The 11,496-nt window shown below is 37.1% G+C and overlaps 2 protein-coding genes across 4 annotated transcripts; both read right to left on the bottom strand.

Moving 5' to 3' along the window:
- Positions 1–385: 385 nt before the first annotated feature.
- On the bottom strand, positions 386–6,036 carry LOC141911707 (protein FAM50A-A-like). Of its 3 annotated transcripts, none has more exons than XM_074802728.1 (6): positions 5,896–6,036; positions 1,622–1,844; positions 1,400–1,542; positions 1,206–1,326; positions 1,040–1,109; positions 386–958 (listed from the first exon to the last, which is right to left on the bottom strand). In XM_074802728.1, the coding sequence occupies exons 2-6, from the start codon at positions 1,812–1,814 to the stop codon at positions 448–450; spliced, it is 1,038 nt and encodes a 345-aa protein (XP_074658829.1). In that variant the 5' UTR covers positions 1,815–1,844; positions 5,896–6,036; the 3' UTR covers positions 386–447. The 3 variants fall into 3 exon arrangements, with proteins under 3 accessions (XP_074658829.1, XP_074658837.1, XP_074658820.1); XM_074802736.1 differs by lacking the exon at positions 5,896–6,036 and adding an exon at positions 3,898–3,998; XM_074802719.1 differs by lacking the exon at positions 5,896–6,036 and adding an exon at positions 2,816–2,919 and having other exon boundaries at positions 387–958.
- Positions 6,037–6,833: 797 nt separating this feature from the next.
- On the bottom strand, positions 6,834–9,642 carry LOC141908576 (2',3'-cyclic-nucleotide 3'-phosphodiesterase-like). Its single transcript, XM_074798675.1, has 3 exons — positions 8,692–9,642; positions 7,932–8,585; positions 6,834–7,721 (listed from the first exon to the last, which is right to left on the bottom strand). The coding sequence occupies exons 1-3, from the start codon at positions 9,317–9,319 to the stop codon at positions 7,666–7,668; spliced, it is 1,338 nt and encodes a 445-aa protein (XP_074654776.1). The 5' UTR covers positions 9,320–9,642; the 3' UTR covers positions 6,834–7,665.
- Positions 9,643–11,496: the final 1,854 nt, after the last annotated feature.

Genomic DNA, 11,496 nt, shown 5'->3' with positions numbered 1-11,496 from the left:
AATGTCAATAAGCTACAGAAACACCTATTCATCAAGAACAAACCTAGGTGATAATCGAAGCTTACCGCCAAAGATTCTAACAAAGTTTTTAGAAGACTTTGCTAAAAACCAGGAACCCATACACCACCATGTTCAAAACCTTTCATAAAAGCACACAGGCTCATATTTGAAGTTTGGGGGAATAGAAGTTTTGCTTAGATCATCCAAGCTACTACATTTTTATTCACCCCCAAACTTAAAAGCAAAGTCCAATCTCCAGTAAATTTTTGTTGCTAAGGTTCATCTTTCTCCATGACAGTTCATCAAACAAATTTTTTAATTTTGAAGAAGAAAAAGCTCAAAGAATCAGTTGAACATATACATCATTTAATTTTTTATCAACTTGAATGTTGTATATCTTATGTGTACAAGTTCAATTGATTAAAATGCTACAATATTACAAATAAATTACTTCACAATAATTTTAGCCTGTTCTTTGTCCAGAACTGTGTATTTATCCCAGCTTTTTTCAGGGTCGTAAGGTTCCCATCGACAAGCTGGAAATATATGCTTATTTCTTTCGTACCAACTACGCAGCACGACCTTCCCGGCGTGAGATTCGTTCTTTTCGAATCGAGCATCGTTCATAATACGTACATCCTCATGTACGTCGAAACTAAATAAAGGTCCTGATTTTCCTCGAGCTTTCGTCACGATAAAGTCGTAAAACGTATAATGTTGCGGTATGATTAAGTCCTCTTTCACGTACATTAACTGATCAACGCTGATTGTTTTCAGTTCGTGAAATTCTTTACGTAATTGCTCTAAACACCGCTGTAGAAACTGTTGCATGCTATTTCCTTTCTTCATCTTCAACTGACGCCTATGTCCCGAACCGTCCCAGTAACTATACACGATCTCTATCTCCTCATTTTTCAGCGTTTCTTGTTTTTCTGCCCAATCCATTTGTAACTTAGCCCTGAAATGAAAGAATAACGATTTATACCGTAAAAATGCCAAACATTGCACCACCTGTAGTTGTTCGTATTATTGATCCTACCGAAGTTGGTTTTCCTCTTCTTCGCGATCGACATCCGGCAAAAAACTTGTGTCAACATCCGGGTTTTTTCCTTCGTAAATGGTTATATAGAAAAAGAAAGACAATTGTATTTCCACGAAGAGTTAAAATCAATTTGTCAAAGAAGTATAATTTGAATATGACTTACCGAGTCGTCTTTTCTTGAAAACAGGTTGTTTAGGTTCCTTAAAGTCGTATTTCTCCTCTTCATTACTGTCATCATCATCATCATCATCTTCCTCTTCCATATCAAAAGACAATGCAGATTTCTGAAATTCACTTACAGTAATGAATAATCCTACCAGGCAGGGACGAGCCCACCATAATGCGTAGCCATTTTACCTGTTTCCTTTCTCTTTGTTGTCTCTCATACTCTTGTTTTTGTATGATCAGTTTAGCTTCGTAATCTTTCTGAGCGAGTTGTTTTTCCCTCTCTTTGATAGCTACCTCTTGTTTGGCCTTCATTTCATCGAGTGTTACTAGACCTATATGAAAAATTTACAGTGATTCAAACACGATCGATTGAAGCATGAATAAGGTTAATGGGGTGTAAACGACACTGACCAATAGTATCAGATTTTAATTGTTGTTCTATAGCATCGTAATGTGCAGCAAATTTATTGGTGATGCTGCCAATTTTCATTTCCTCTTCGATTTTCTTCTTCCTCAATTCCAACTCTTCTTGTTCTTTTTGTCGTTTTTTCATCAGAATCATGGCCCTTCCAGCCTCTTTGGCTGCTCCTTTGTAGTGAGTCATGATGAGGAAGATGACCCTTTAATTCACAGACTATGAAGTAAAACAATTGTATTTTAAGTTAATCATTGTTCTTGGAATATCGGTGACAATAAATGCGACACTCTGACTCAGCAGGTCAGACTGAGACAACACCACAAGACTTAACAGTGAAAAGTGCAGCCACCAGATGGCGTAGCATGAATGCTTTATCGGAAATAACCGAATACCTCGTTGGGATTGCTGAGATGTCAGAAGTCAGAAACCTGTCTGCGGTTTAGTTTCACGATCGGATATTTTCACAAGCCAAATCCGATTATAAAAGCTTACCATCAATGATATGGTAACTAAAGCCTAGTGCACATCGACACTGCGATTGGAGACAACTAGTTGCTACCGAACGGTTAATCCGCGCACATCGAAATCTAGTTAAAACCGGTCAGTTGCAGCAACTGCATGGCGCGTGTCGATCGTCGAGATCCAGAGCGCGCACATCGACGGATATGACTGCAATTGAGTACAACCAGTTGCTCAAAAGTAGAACATGGGCAACTGGCTGGAACTGGAGATAGATCGACGCTTACCAATCGTAAGCTCGCTCACATCGACACATTCAAGCAACTGATCGTATCCAGCCAGTTCCTCTCATGCGCCGAAAACTGCCTTGCAACTAGTTGTCTCCAATCGCAGTGTCGATGTGCGCTAGGCTTAAGATGTCAGCTGTCCCAACCAAGTTTTGCGGATTGACTAAGCATTTACGGAGATATGATCGTTTCCTGCCTTTTTGTATGATTGAGATAGACGAGGGGCGCGCGTTGGATCATGTTGGTAAAACAGTTGCATCATGGATTATCAAGATGGTGACCTGGTCAATTTTTTGTAAACGTAAAAAAGTAAAAAAAGGACTCCTCTTTCGTTTCAGGAAGTCACCTTTTCCCAGTCAGAGCCGCATTTCATAAGGTACATAACCATTAGAGGCCTACTGCAGTTGCTCCATGATCTATACTAATTAACTAAATACTTACTCCGATAGTCGACGAGGCGTTTCTTCACCTAAAGGAATGTTTGAATATTAAAATTGTGAGAAACCCCGAAATGGCTATTTCTCATTTCCGCGCCTCACGACCTTGGCCGATAATATCGCCGTAATTCACGCATGCGCAGTTACGGAATACCGGTACCGTCGTCAATCGTCATTCGCTAATCGTCAATCGTCAATTGCTTTTCGTCAATCGCTAACGTTAAATGCGCATATATTTATATATACAAACGCTACTTTTGTAAAATGATCGAGAACCGATGGTGCAACTAAGCACTCGGTTGATAAAATTGAATTGAAATAAGAAAAAAGTAGCGAATGACTGAAGTCAATAAAACAATAAAAGTCGCATTTATTTGCATAACTCGTACGTTACGACTTGCCACATTGAAAATTTAGCCACAACAGTTCTACTTCGCACAAGTTGTCCAGTGTGCTATTAAAAGATCGGCAAAAGTTACTGACGGTCGACGATCTTGGCGGTTCCGGGTGTAATTTTTTACCCAGGGGTGTCGAGAGTTGTTTGAACCCACAGGTTAGAAATATTGTTGTTGTCTCCCAGTGCTGAGCGACCGTCTCTACCAAGTGCCCGGTATTCCCTGCTAAATACGGAACCCCTAGCACTGATTGAAAACAAACAACAAAGAACAAGCTTCATTTATTTTTTGTTACAAACAGAGTCCAGACACCATTGAAACTGGTATCATCATCAATAGTTCTGAATACCAGTCGTTGTTACGGGTTCCCTACAACGACAGCTAGACTACATAAGTTTAATATATTTACCAAATGATTTACCTACTTTTACTGAATTGGACATTCTTATCACGGAAAGAGAAATCTCGGAAGCTCTATCAGCCCTGAAGAACAACAAGTCACCAGGGCCTGATGGATTAACCAACGAAATTTTAAAGTACGGGAAAGACTATCTTGTCAAGCCCCTTTCAAAATTATTTAACTACGTTTATTCTAGCGGCTTATCTATCCAGATTCATGGGCTGAAGGTCTGATTGCTCCTCTCTATAAAAAGGGCGATAAATCATTGCCCGATAACTATAGGGGAATTACCTTAAGCAGTTGTCTCGGTAAAGTGTTTTGTCATATCCTGAATGTCAGAAAAACAACTGAAATCAAACAATTTGATTGTACCTCAGCAGATTGGTTTCATGCCTAAATGTAGGACCACAGATCATATGTTCACACTAAAGAGACTTGTCGATAAGAAATTATCCTCATCCAATAAAATCTATACCTGTTTCATTGATTTCCGAAAAGCATTTGACTCAGTCTGGCACCAGGGTCTAATATACAAATTGAAACAATTAGAATTAGGAGATCACTTCATTCGCATCATTGAAAGTATGTATCGGAATATCACCTGTAGAGTGAAACTTAACACGTACCAAACATCCAGCAAATTCAGCTCAAATATTGGGTTACAACAAGGAAACACTCTGAGTCCGATGCTTTTCAACATTTTTATTAACGATATTATGTCTATATTCGATGAGTCTTGTGACCCAGTTCCACTGGGCGACATGCTGATAAATTATCTATTATATGCCGACGATCTTGTATTAGTGTCGAATTCTAAACATAGTCTTCAAAACTGCCTTGACAAAATTGCAGAATACTGTCAAAAATGGAATTTAGAAATAAACATTGAAAAGAGTAAGGCAATAATTTTTAATAAGAATGGCCATATACCAATTAACACACATTTTTATATAAATGGAATTAATGTTGAATTAGTAAAAGAGTACAAATATCTAGGACTTATATTTACAGCATCAGGGTGTTTTAACAAAGCTAGAGAAGATCTATTCAAATCGGCTAACCGAGCCATGTTCAGTATTCAAAAAATGATTGGTATTCAAGATTGTCCACCCAATGTATCGTTAAAGCTGTTTGACACTTTGGTAACACCCATCCTATTATATGGTTGTGAGATTTGGTTACCAAAAACGAGCACTGCTAAGAAAATATTCAAAAACAAGGGTACATTCCCAATTGAGGAAGTAGTGGAAAAGGATGACCTACTCAATAAATTAACTGTCAAATTCTGCAAATTCATATTGCATGTAAACAAAAAAAAACTACCAATTTAGCAGTACTCGGTGAATTAGGAAGACTACCGATTTATATAGATGCATTTTCCCGTATAATTAACTTTTATAACCACATGTGTACAAATGTAAATAGTATTGTAAATATAACGGTGAAAGATTTGAGTTCTATGAAAAACCAGACAAATGACTGGACTATTTTCCTAAAAGCCATTCTGTCTGCTACAAATAGTCTCAACCTGTTAGAAGTTGGCCAGACCTATCAGCATATTAAAAGGTTCAAACACATACTCCAAGAGCGATATAAAATATTCTGGAAAACAAAAATTCAAAGCTTTAACAAACTTGACTCATATAAGATCTTCAAAACAGAATTCAGTTTGGAACCCTATTTACTACTGAACATTCCAATTTCCTCTAAGACAGCTCTAACCAAATTAAGACTCAGTGCACACAAACTTATGATTGAGAAAGGGCGCTACCTAGGTATCCCTAGGGAAGAACGCTTATGTAGCAGATGCGAAGTAGTAGAAGATGAGTTCCACTTTGTAATGGAGTGTGCAAAATTTGATAATTTAAGAACAGATCTGTTGAATTTTATAATCAATATCCTAGCATGTCGAATGTAAATGATAAAGTCAAATTTGTAACTATAATGTCCTCTATAGAAATGGCCAAATATTTAGGGAAATACATCGAGAAAGGGTCTAACTCATGAAAAAAAAACAATCTGAAATCTGAGTGTTACGTCGCAGTATCCATTAATTAAACTATCACTGATTCACTTACTGAAAACCTGTCTACATCGTGTATATATGTATATTAAACTGTTATTGTTTTTGTTATCTCTATCTTTAAAATGTTATATTTTATCCCCCTGTCTTTATTGTACTTAATCTTATAATGTTTAACTACGTTACGGAACAATAAAGAATTAATTGAATTGAATTGAATTATATTAATACATTATTTTGTACGAGTGTGAAATAACATCAAGTACCTGGTATCCTTGAAGCATTTGAGTTGTTGTTTATACTAGCATGTGCTGATCAGCCACAACCATAGCGCTCGGTTTGCCGTCCAGAGTCCACTAGTAACCCGTACGGTACCCTAACCGATGTTCGGCCAATGTTGTCCTCACAAGCCGGCCAAAGAGCTGGACGAGTATTTTTAGAGTACGGGACCGCCTCCCAGAATGCAAAAATCATCAAATAAAAAGAAAATTTCTTTAGTCTTCCTTCGTAATTTCATCACAATTTTTCAAAAAAACTTTTCGTTTTTTTGGATAGTTCGTCTTGATTTTCAATCTAGTGTTGATTTCTGATTAATTTCTAATTTTAGTACCATGTAAAAGTTATGTTCATCTCAATTTTCAATCTCATGATTTGCAAGTTTAGAATTTTTTTCCATTTCATCCATCGTTTGAATAAAATTCCTCACAATTTTCACTCCACTTTTATCTTTTTCTGCAGTCCTTCCGAGGTTTTATGTAGAAAATACTCAAACAATAAAAATAATTTTTTGTTATGATGTTTTTTCCTGTTCCCTTCCATTTCAAAATGCCTATTATAATTTTTATCTTTTTCGCCCTCCGACTATTTTCTTGAAAAATCTGAACTTTAGTAGACTAATAAAGAAAAGGCCTTATATGGAGAAATACATTTTCAGGAAGGTACGAAAGTGCAATAGCACCGTGATTAACGAAAAGCGATTGACGATTTGGCGATGTCTGCACATGTATTCAGTCCGCAGCATCAGCAAATTCGTGCAGTGGCTTTTCGCGGCTCCTTACTTTCATAAATCATTTGCGAGACCGACTGAGACCGTAGACGAGCACCACACCCGTTTCGATGGCGATGTCAAAGTTATCATTTCGAAGCAAATTACAAACACACAAGCTATTTGATCTTTTTTTTATTTCGTTCACAAAAAGCATTATCACAAAGGATTTAAAATCTTATTCTCTTATTTTATTGCGGTACCGTGAACAATAATTCAATGAGTGCTACTGCTTCAGATCAATGCTATTCTTCAAAACGTAAAATTACACTTACAATTAACCATTGGTTAAACATCTTTAAAAACATAATTAAAAACGCAAAAGCTGTATTTTAGATTATTAGATAGAGATTAGATTGGTCACAAATTACGGTTCGAATCCTATATTTTCTCAAATTTATCTGCTGGAAACCGACCGAGACGAGCTCACTTCTCCATATCGAATCGATGGCGTTTCGAATCGATAGTTTCCATTTCGAAGAAAATTACAAACTCAAAAGTTTTCTTTACCAAGCACACAAAAAGCATATAAGCATTACCACAAAAGATTCTTCAAATCTTAATTCTCTAAAATTACAATTTATTGCTGTGTGACCGGGAACTAAATTGATAAATGTAAAATACATACGTTAATCTATAAAAATATAAAATTACATGTACAATTAATATAGACCGTTGTTAACTTTTAGTTAAATATTAAAACTATAATCACAAACATCAAAAGCTGTGAGATGTTAGATTATTTATTGCTGTGCCAGTGAACAGGATGATAAAATAAAGTTTTTTCCTAAAAAAATTCACTTTAGAATTTATTGAATGATCGCCTTGGGTTAAAACATCCAATGGAATTACAATTCATTGCTCTGCCAGTGAACAAGATGCACTATGATAGAATTAAAAATAACGGTTTTTAAACCAACAAGTACAAAGTAGGAGACAGATCATTGCAGTCATCTTGATCTTATATGTCAAATCGTACATCCGAAATACATCAATTCTGTTTACGTACATTGTAACTAATCATGTATGGTATTTTAACCTCGGTTCCTGTGATTGAAAAAAAATATCAGAAGAAAAAAAATTGCTGAAAACGTCAAATTAATTCCAATGTATTTAAATTCTAATCAACCGCGTGCGTATATTCTGCAAGGCATAAACAACAAAGAAGAATTGTAACGCAACTTTGCAAATAGACACTTCTTAATGCCTTTCTTGTAACTGTTAGAATCAGAGTTTTCTACTTTCGAGCAAACTGACCGGCAAAAATTGTGGTCACCTGTATTGGCTTGTTAAGATCTACGAAAAACATCCCATTTCCGTAGTACGTAACCTCAAAACAATCGCATTTCTGTTTCCACTTATAGGACGAGGCAGCCCACAGCTTACTGATCATGAGAAGTTCATTTCCGGCCGTAACGGGCGGGACACCGACACGGCAGCCTAGAGTTATATGAGCTCGGGTACCTTTGGGTAATGGCGCCTCCAATGACGATAAATTAAGCGACGTAAATCGAGAATTCAAATCCGAAATATCACTTGCATGCCTAGTTTGTCTAAAGCCGGCTGGATAAGAATCATGTCTTGTTCTCCAAGAATTAACCGCGCGTCCGCCGCAATTCGTAGCACCCGACGCCGATGCCGAATTTCCACCGCCGTCATCGGAATCTCGATAGAAAATTTTCAACTGTTGCTCATTCAGTTTCACTTTCGCGCAAAATGAATTCGTCGTTATAACGAACCCGGTGACGTTCAATTTATCTACAGTTCCCATGACATCTTTGACGAGTGTCGAGTAGCTCAATGCTCTTCCGGACGGCTGGTAACGGGACGTATCATGGTCAAACATAGCGGTGCAATGCATATTGTGTATTGAACTAGAAAAATGTTGTCTTGTAAAGTATAGATGATCTTCTGCAATTTAATTATTCATAATCATACATTGCAATTATTCTTAATTATTCTTAATTATTCTTAATTGCAATTATCTATATTTTATCCATGATTCAAACAAACTTACTCATCTCTTTTAAGGCAGTTTGTGGGATGTGGTCACGAAGTTCGTCTACTACTCGACGTACTTCGAGGCACATTTTAAGAAACTGTTGAGCCGTGGTGATCAAATTTTCAGATTCCTTCCCAGTCAGAATCCAAGCGTAGTATATAGGCAAAACATTTTCAAATGCCGACAACTTTCGCTGCAATATTGATACGGCGACGTGATGCTTGTTGCGCTTTGCCAGCTCATTCACATTTCGTCTCCAAGGGGTATTTGGTTGAACTGTGTAAACTAAATAACCATGAGAGTTTGCGATTTCTAGATACGCTTTCATTTCCCAGGCTTTCACGTTAGTGTTATCAATTATAACGACATTTCTATTCTTACAGCAGGCAGATTTCGCACGCCATTGACAGGATTCATGAGCATTTTTGAGCTCAGCTTCGTAAAAATTATATGATCCATCAGCTTGTTTGAAATGGTCATCAGCCGAGCAAATTATGGAATCAGTATACGTCTCCATTAATTGATGTGCAAGAGTCGATTTCCCCGATCCAGGTAGACCTCTCATAATGAACATACATTTCGTTTCTTTTAGAAATTCCACAGTTTGACAATTATCAGTAAAGACACCAGTCCAGATATCCATTATAACGTAGTATATATAACTATTGGTATGGAAATACAGGTTCAGCGTCGTGTTCGAATGTTGTCTACCTGTTTGACATCTGTGACAATGTAGTACCTGACACGTATGTCGGGCCCCGGTACGGCAGAATACTGGATGCCTAACGCTAAACCGTCACATTCGTTAGTCGTACATTCCTTCACCTGCATTCGACAGAGGCAGGGAAGGATCTCGCGGAATCCAGAATTCCTTGATAATAGATTGTACAAAAACTACCGATTACGCATATCATTTAGTATTCTTCATTTGAGCCTGCTTTGCATTAAATACAATGGGGTTCGAACCCAATTTGGCACTTGACTTGACTATTACCACAGCACTGTCTAGACACGTTGGCTTTTTGTCACAAACATGAACTCTTGTCATGAGATAACATATGATCGTTATGCATAGAGAATAATAAAATCTCATTTTTATTCTACAAACCCATTATTACGTTGGGTGATATACGTTTCCATAACAACACTATTACTACGGGCATTTCCGAGGGATTCCCGTTCCTTTTGTAGATGGCGACAGTAATAAAGTAGTATAACGAATCATACTCACATGCCAGAATATATTTCGCGGCAGCACATATCGAACAGTTAACACATTCGGAGTTGTTTCACCGTTTCAAACCCTTCGTATATCTTACTCCCCTCTTATTCAGTGATACGTATCACTATCCGTATCTTTTAAGCCGGTTGATTTAAACGAAATCTTGTATATGATATCGATGTGTGCCGATGTGGAATATAAAAAAAAATCCAAGAAATGTCCAAGCTTAGTGAATCGATCTCAGTCCGCGGATATCATGCGTACTGATATATACATCATTGCGGAGCATTGATTGGCTCACTTTTTGCTGAAATATCATTGTGTTGTTTTTAAGTGGGCTGCGTCGTTAACATTTTTACGTTTTAGTTGAGGAATATGAACGCGTCACTAACTTACAACATAGGTCGACCATATTATTCATTCGTAGTTCTAAATGGAATGAACAGCATACCAGGGACTTTGCGTTTCATTTTGTTGATAATCTTATCAGTAGTATTCGGCATCGGCTTCGTCGGAAATGTGGCCAGTTTTATTGTCATGACACATGCAAATTTCAAATGTTTTTCGTACGCAAATTATCTGGCAGCATTGGCTGTTTCAGATCTCGGAACTAGTCTTCACTTATCTTTTCTCCCAGTCGTCGGATACTTTTTCCAAATAAGCATCAGAACGAAGTTCCTATGCAGCTTATACGAATTCGTAGTTTACACGTGTTCATGTACAAGTTCGTGGCTGATTGTAATAATAGCCGTCGAACGATTGGTTTTAGTTTTATTCCCTTTGAAAGCTCGTCAAATATGTACGGCTAATGTAGCTCGAGTAGTGATAGTTTCGACACTAATGCCGAACACGCTTGCTGCCAGTTATGGGATAGTTATAATGAGATATTCTGACGAAAACGGGTGCTATTACGACCCGGCTGACCAACGGATAGCTTATCAGTTTATCGTTGCTTACCTCTTTGTCATACCACAAATGATTATCATTATTTCAAATTTGCTGGTAATATATAATCTCTATAAATATGTAGATTTTGGTTACAGCGATGTCAAGGCGACCAATGCCAGACACACTACGATCATGCTGGTAACCGTTTCGGGGTTTTTCATGGCAACTACGTTACCGGCAACAATCAACGTTTACATTCCGGTGAAACAACACGCAATGATATTCTCGACGTACCTGTCATTTCTTGAAAGTTGTAATTACGCTTTGAATTTTTACATTTATTTGCTATTGGGGAAGGAAGTGCGTTCATTTGTCGTCAATAAGTCACGCATGCTTTTGAAGATTCAGTAAATTCTATATCTGTTTACTTAATCAATTCTCTAGATGAATTTTAACATTGAAAATCCATTCATCTATTGAATCATCATGAAACGAGTTTTTGAAAGTCATCAATACAATTGGTCGATTTTCATTCCCTTCGATTCGTACACCTAACTACTTTCAAATTGTTGGCAGGCTTTATCAATAAAATCAGTAGAAAATATTTCCAATCAATAGAAAAATTAGTTATACATTACCATTGATTGCTTGCCAATCCATAATTTGGTTTACCGTAATCACAACATTATCAATACAGGAATATCGTTGGA

This window comes from Tubulanus polymorphus, chromosome 1 (assembly GCF_964204645.1).
Source record: "Tubulanus polymorphus chromosome 1, tnTubPoly1.2, whole genome shotgun sequence".
In the NCBI taxonomy this organism is placed as follows: Eukaryota; Metazoa; Nemertea; class Palaeonemertea; order Tubulaniformes; family Tubulanidae; genus Tubulanus; species Tubulanus polymorphus.
Note: the sequence above shows the minus strand (reverse complement) of the source record. Positions and strands in the feature narration are given on the sequence as shown.

What these genes read in the sequence shown, in the direction of transcription:
- LOC141908576 (XM_074798675.1), bottom strand. Translation starts at nt 9,319, where the DNA reads ATGGATATCTGGACTGGTGTCTTTACTGATAATTGTCAAACTGTGGAA. An exon ending in AACTGCCTTAAAAGAGATGA is followed by an intron (nt 8,586 to 8,691) that starts GTAAGTTTGTTT and finishes ATTAAATTGCAG; the next exon opens with AAGATCATCTATACTTTACA. An exon ending in GGTGACCACAATTTTTGCCG is followed by an intron (nt 7,722 to 7,931) that starts GTCAGTTTGCTC and finishes TTTCAATCACAG; the next exon opens with GAACCGAGGTTAAAATACCA.
- LOC141911707 (XM_074802728.1), bottom strand. Translation starts at nt 1,814, where the DNA reads ATGACTCACTACAAAGGAGCAGCCAAAGAGGCTGGAAGGGCCATGATT. An exon ending in ATTAAAATCTGATACTATTG is followed by an intron (nt 1,543 to 1,621) that starts GTCAGTGTCGTT and finishes TTTTTCATATAG; the next exon opens with GTCTAGTAACACTCGATGAA. An exon ending in AACAAAGAGAAAGGAAACAG is followed by an intron (nt 1,327 to 1,399) that starts GTAAAATGGCTA and finishes AGTGAATTTCAG; the next exon opens with AAATCTGCATTGTCTTTTGA.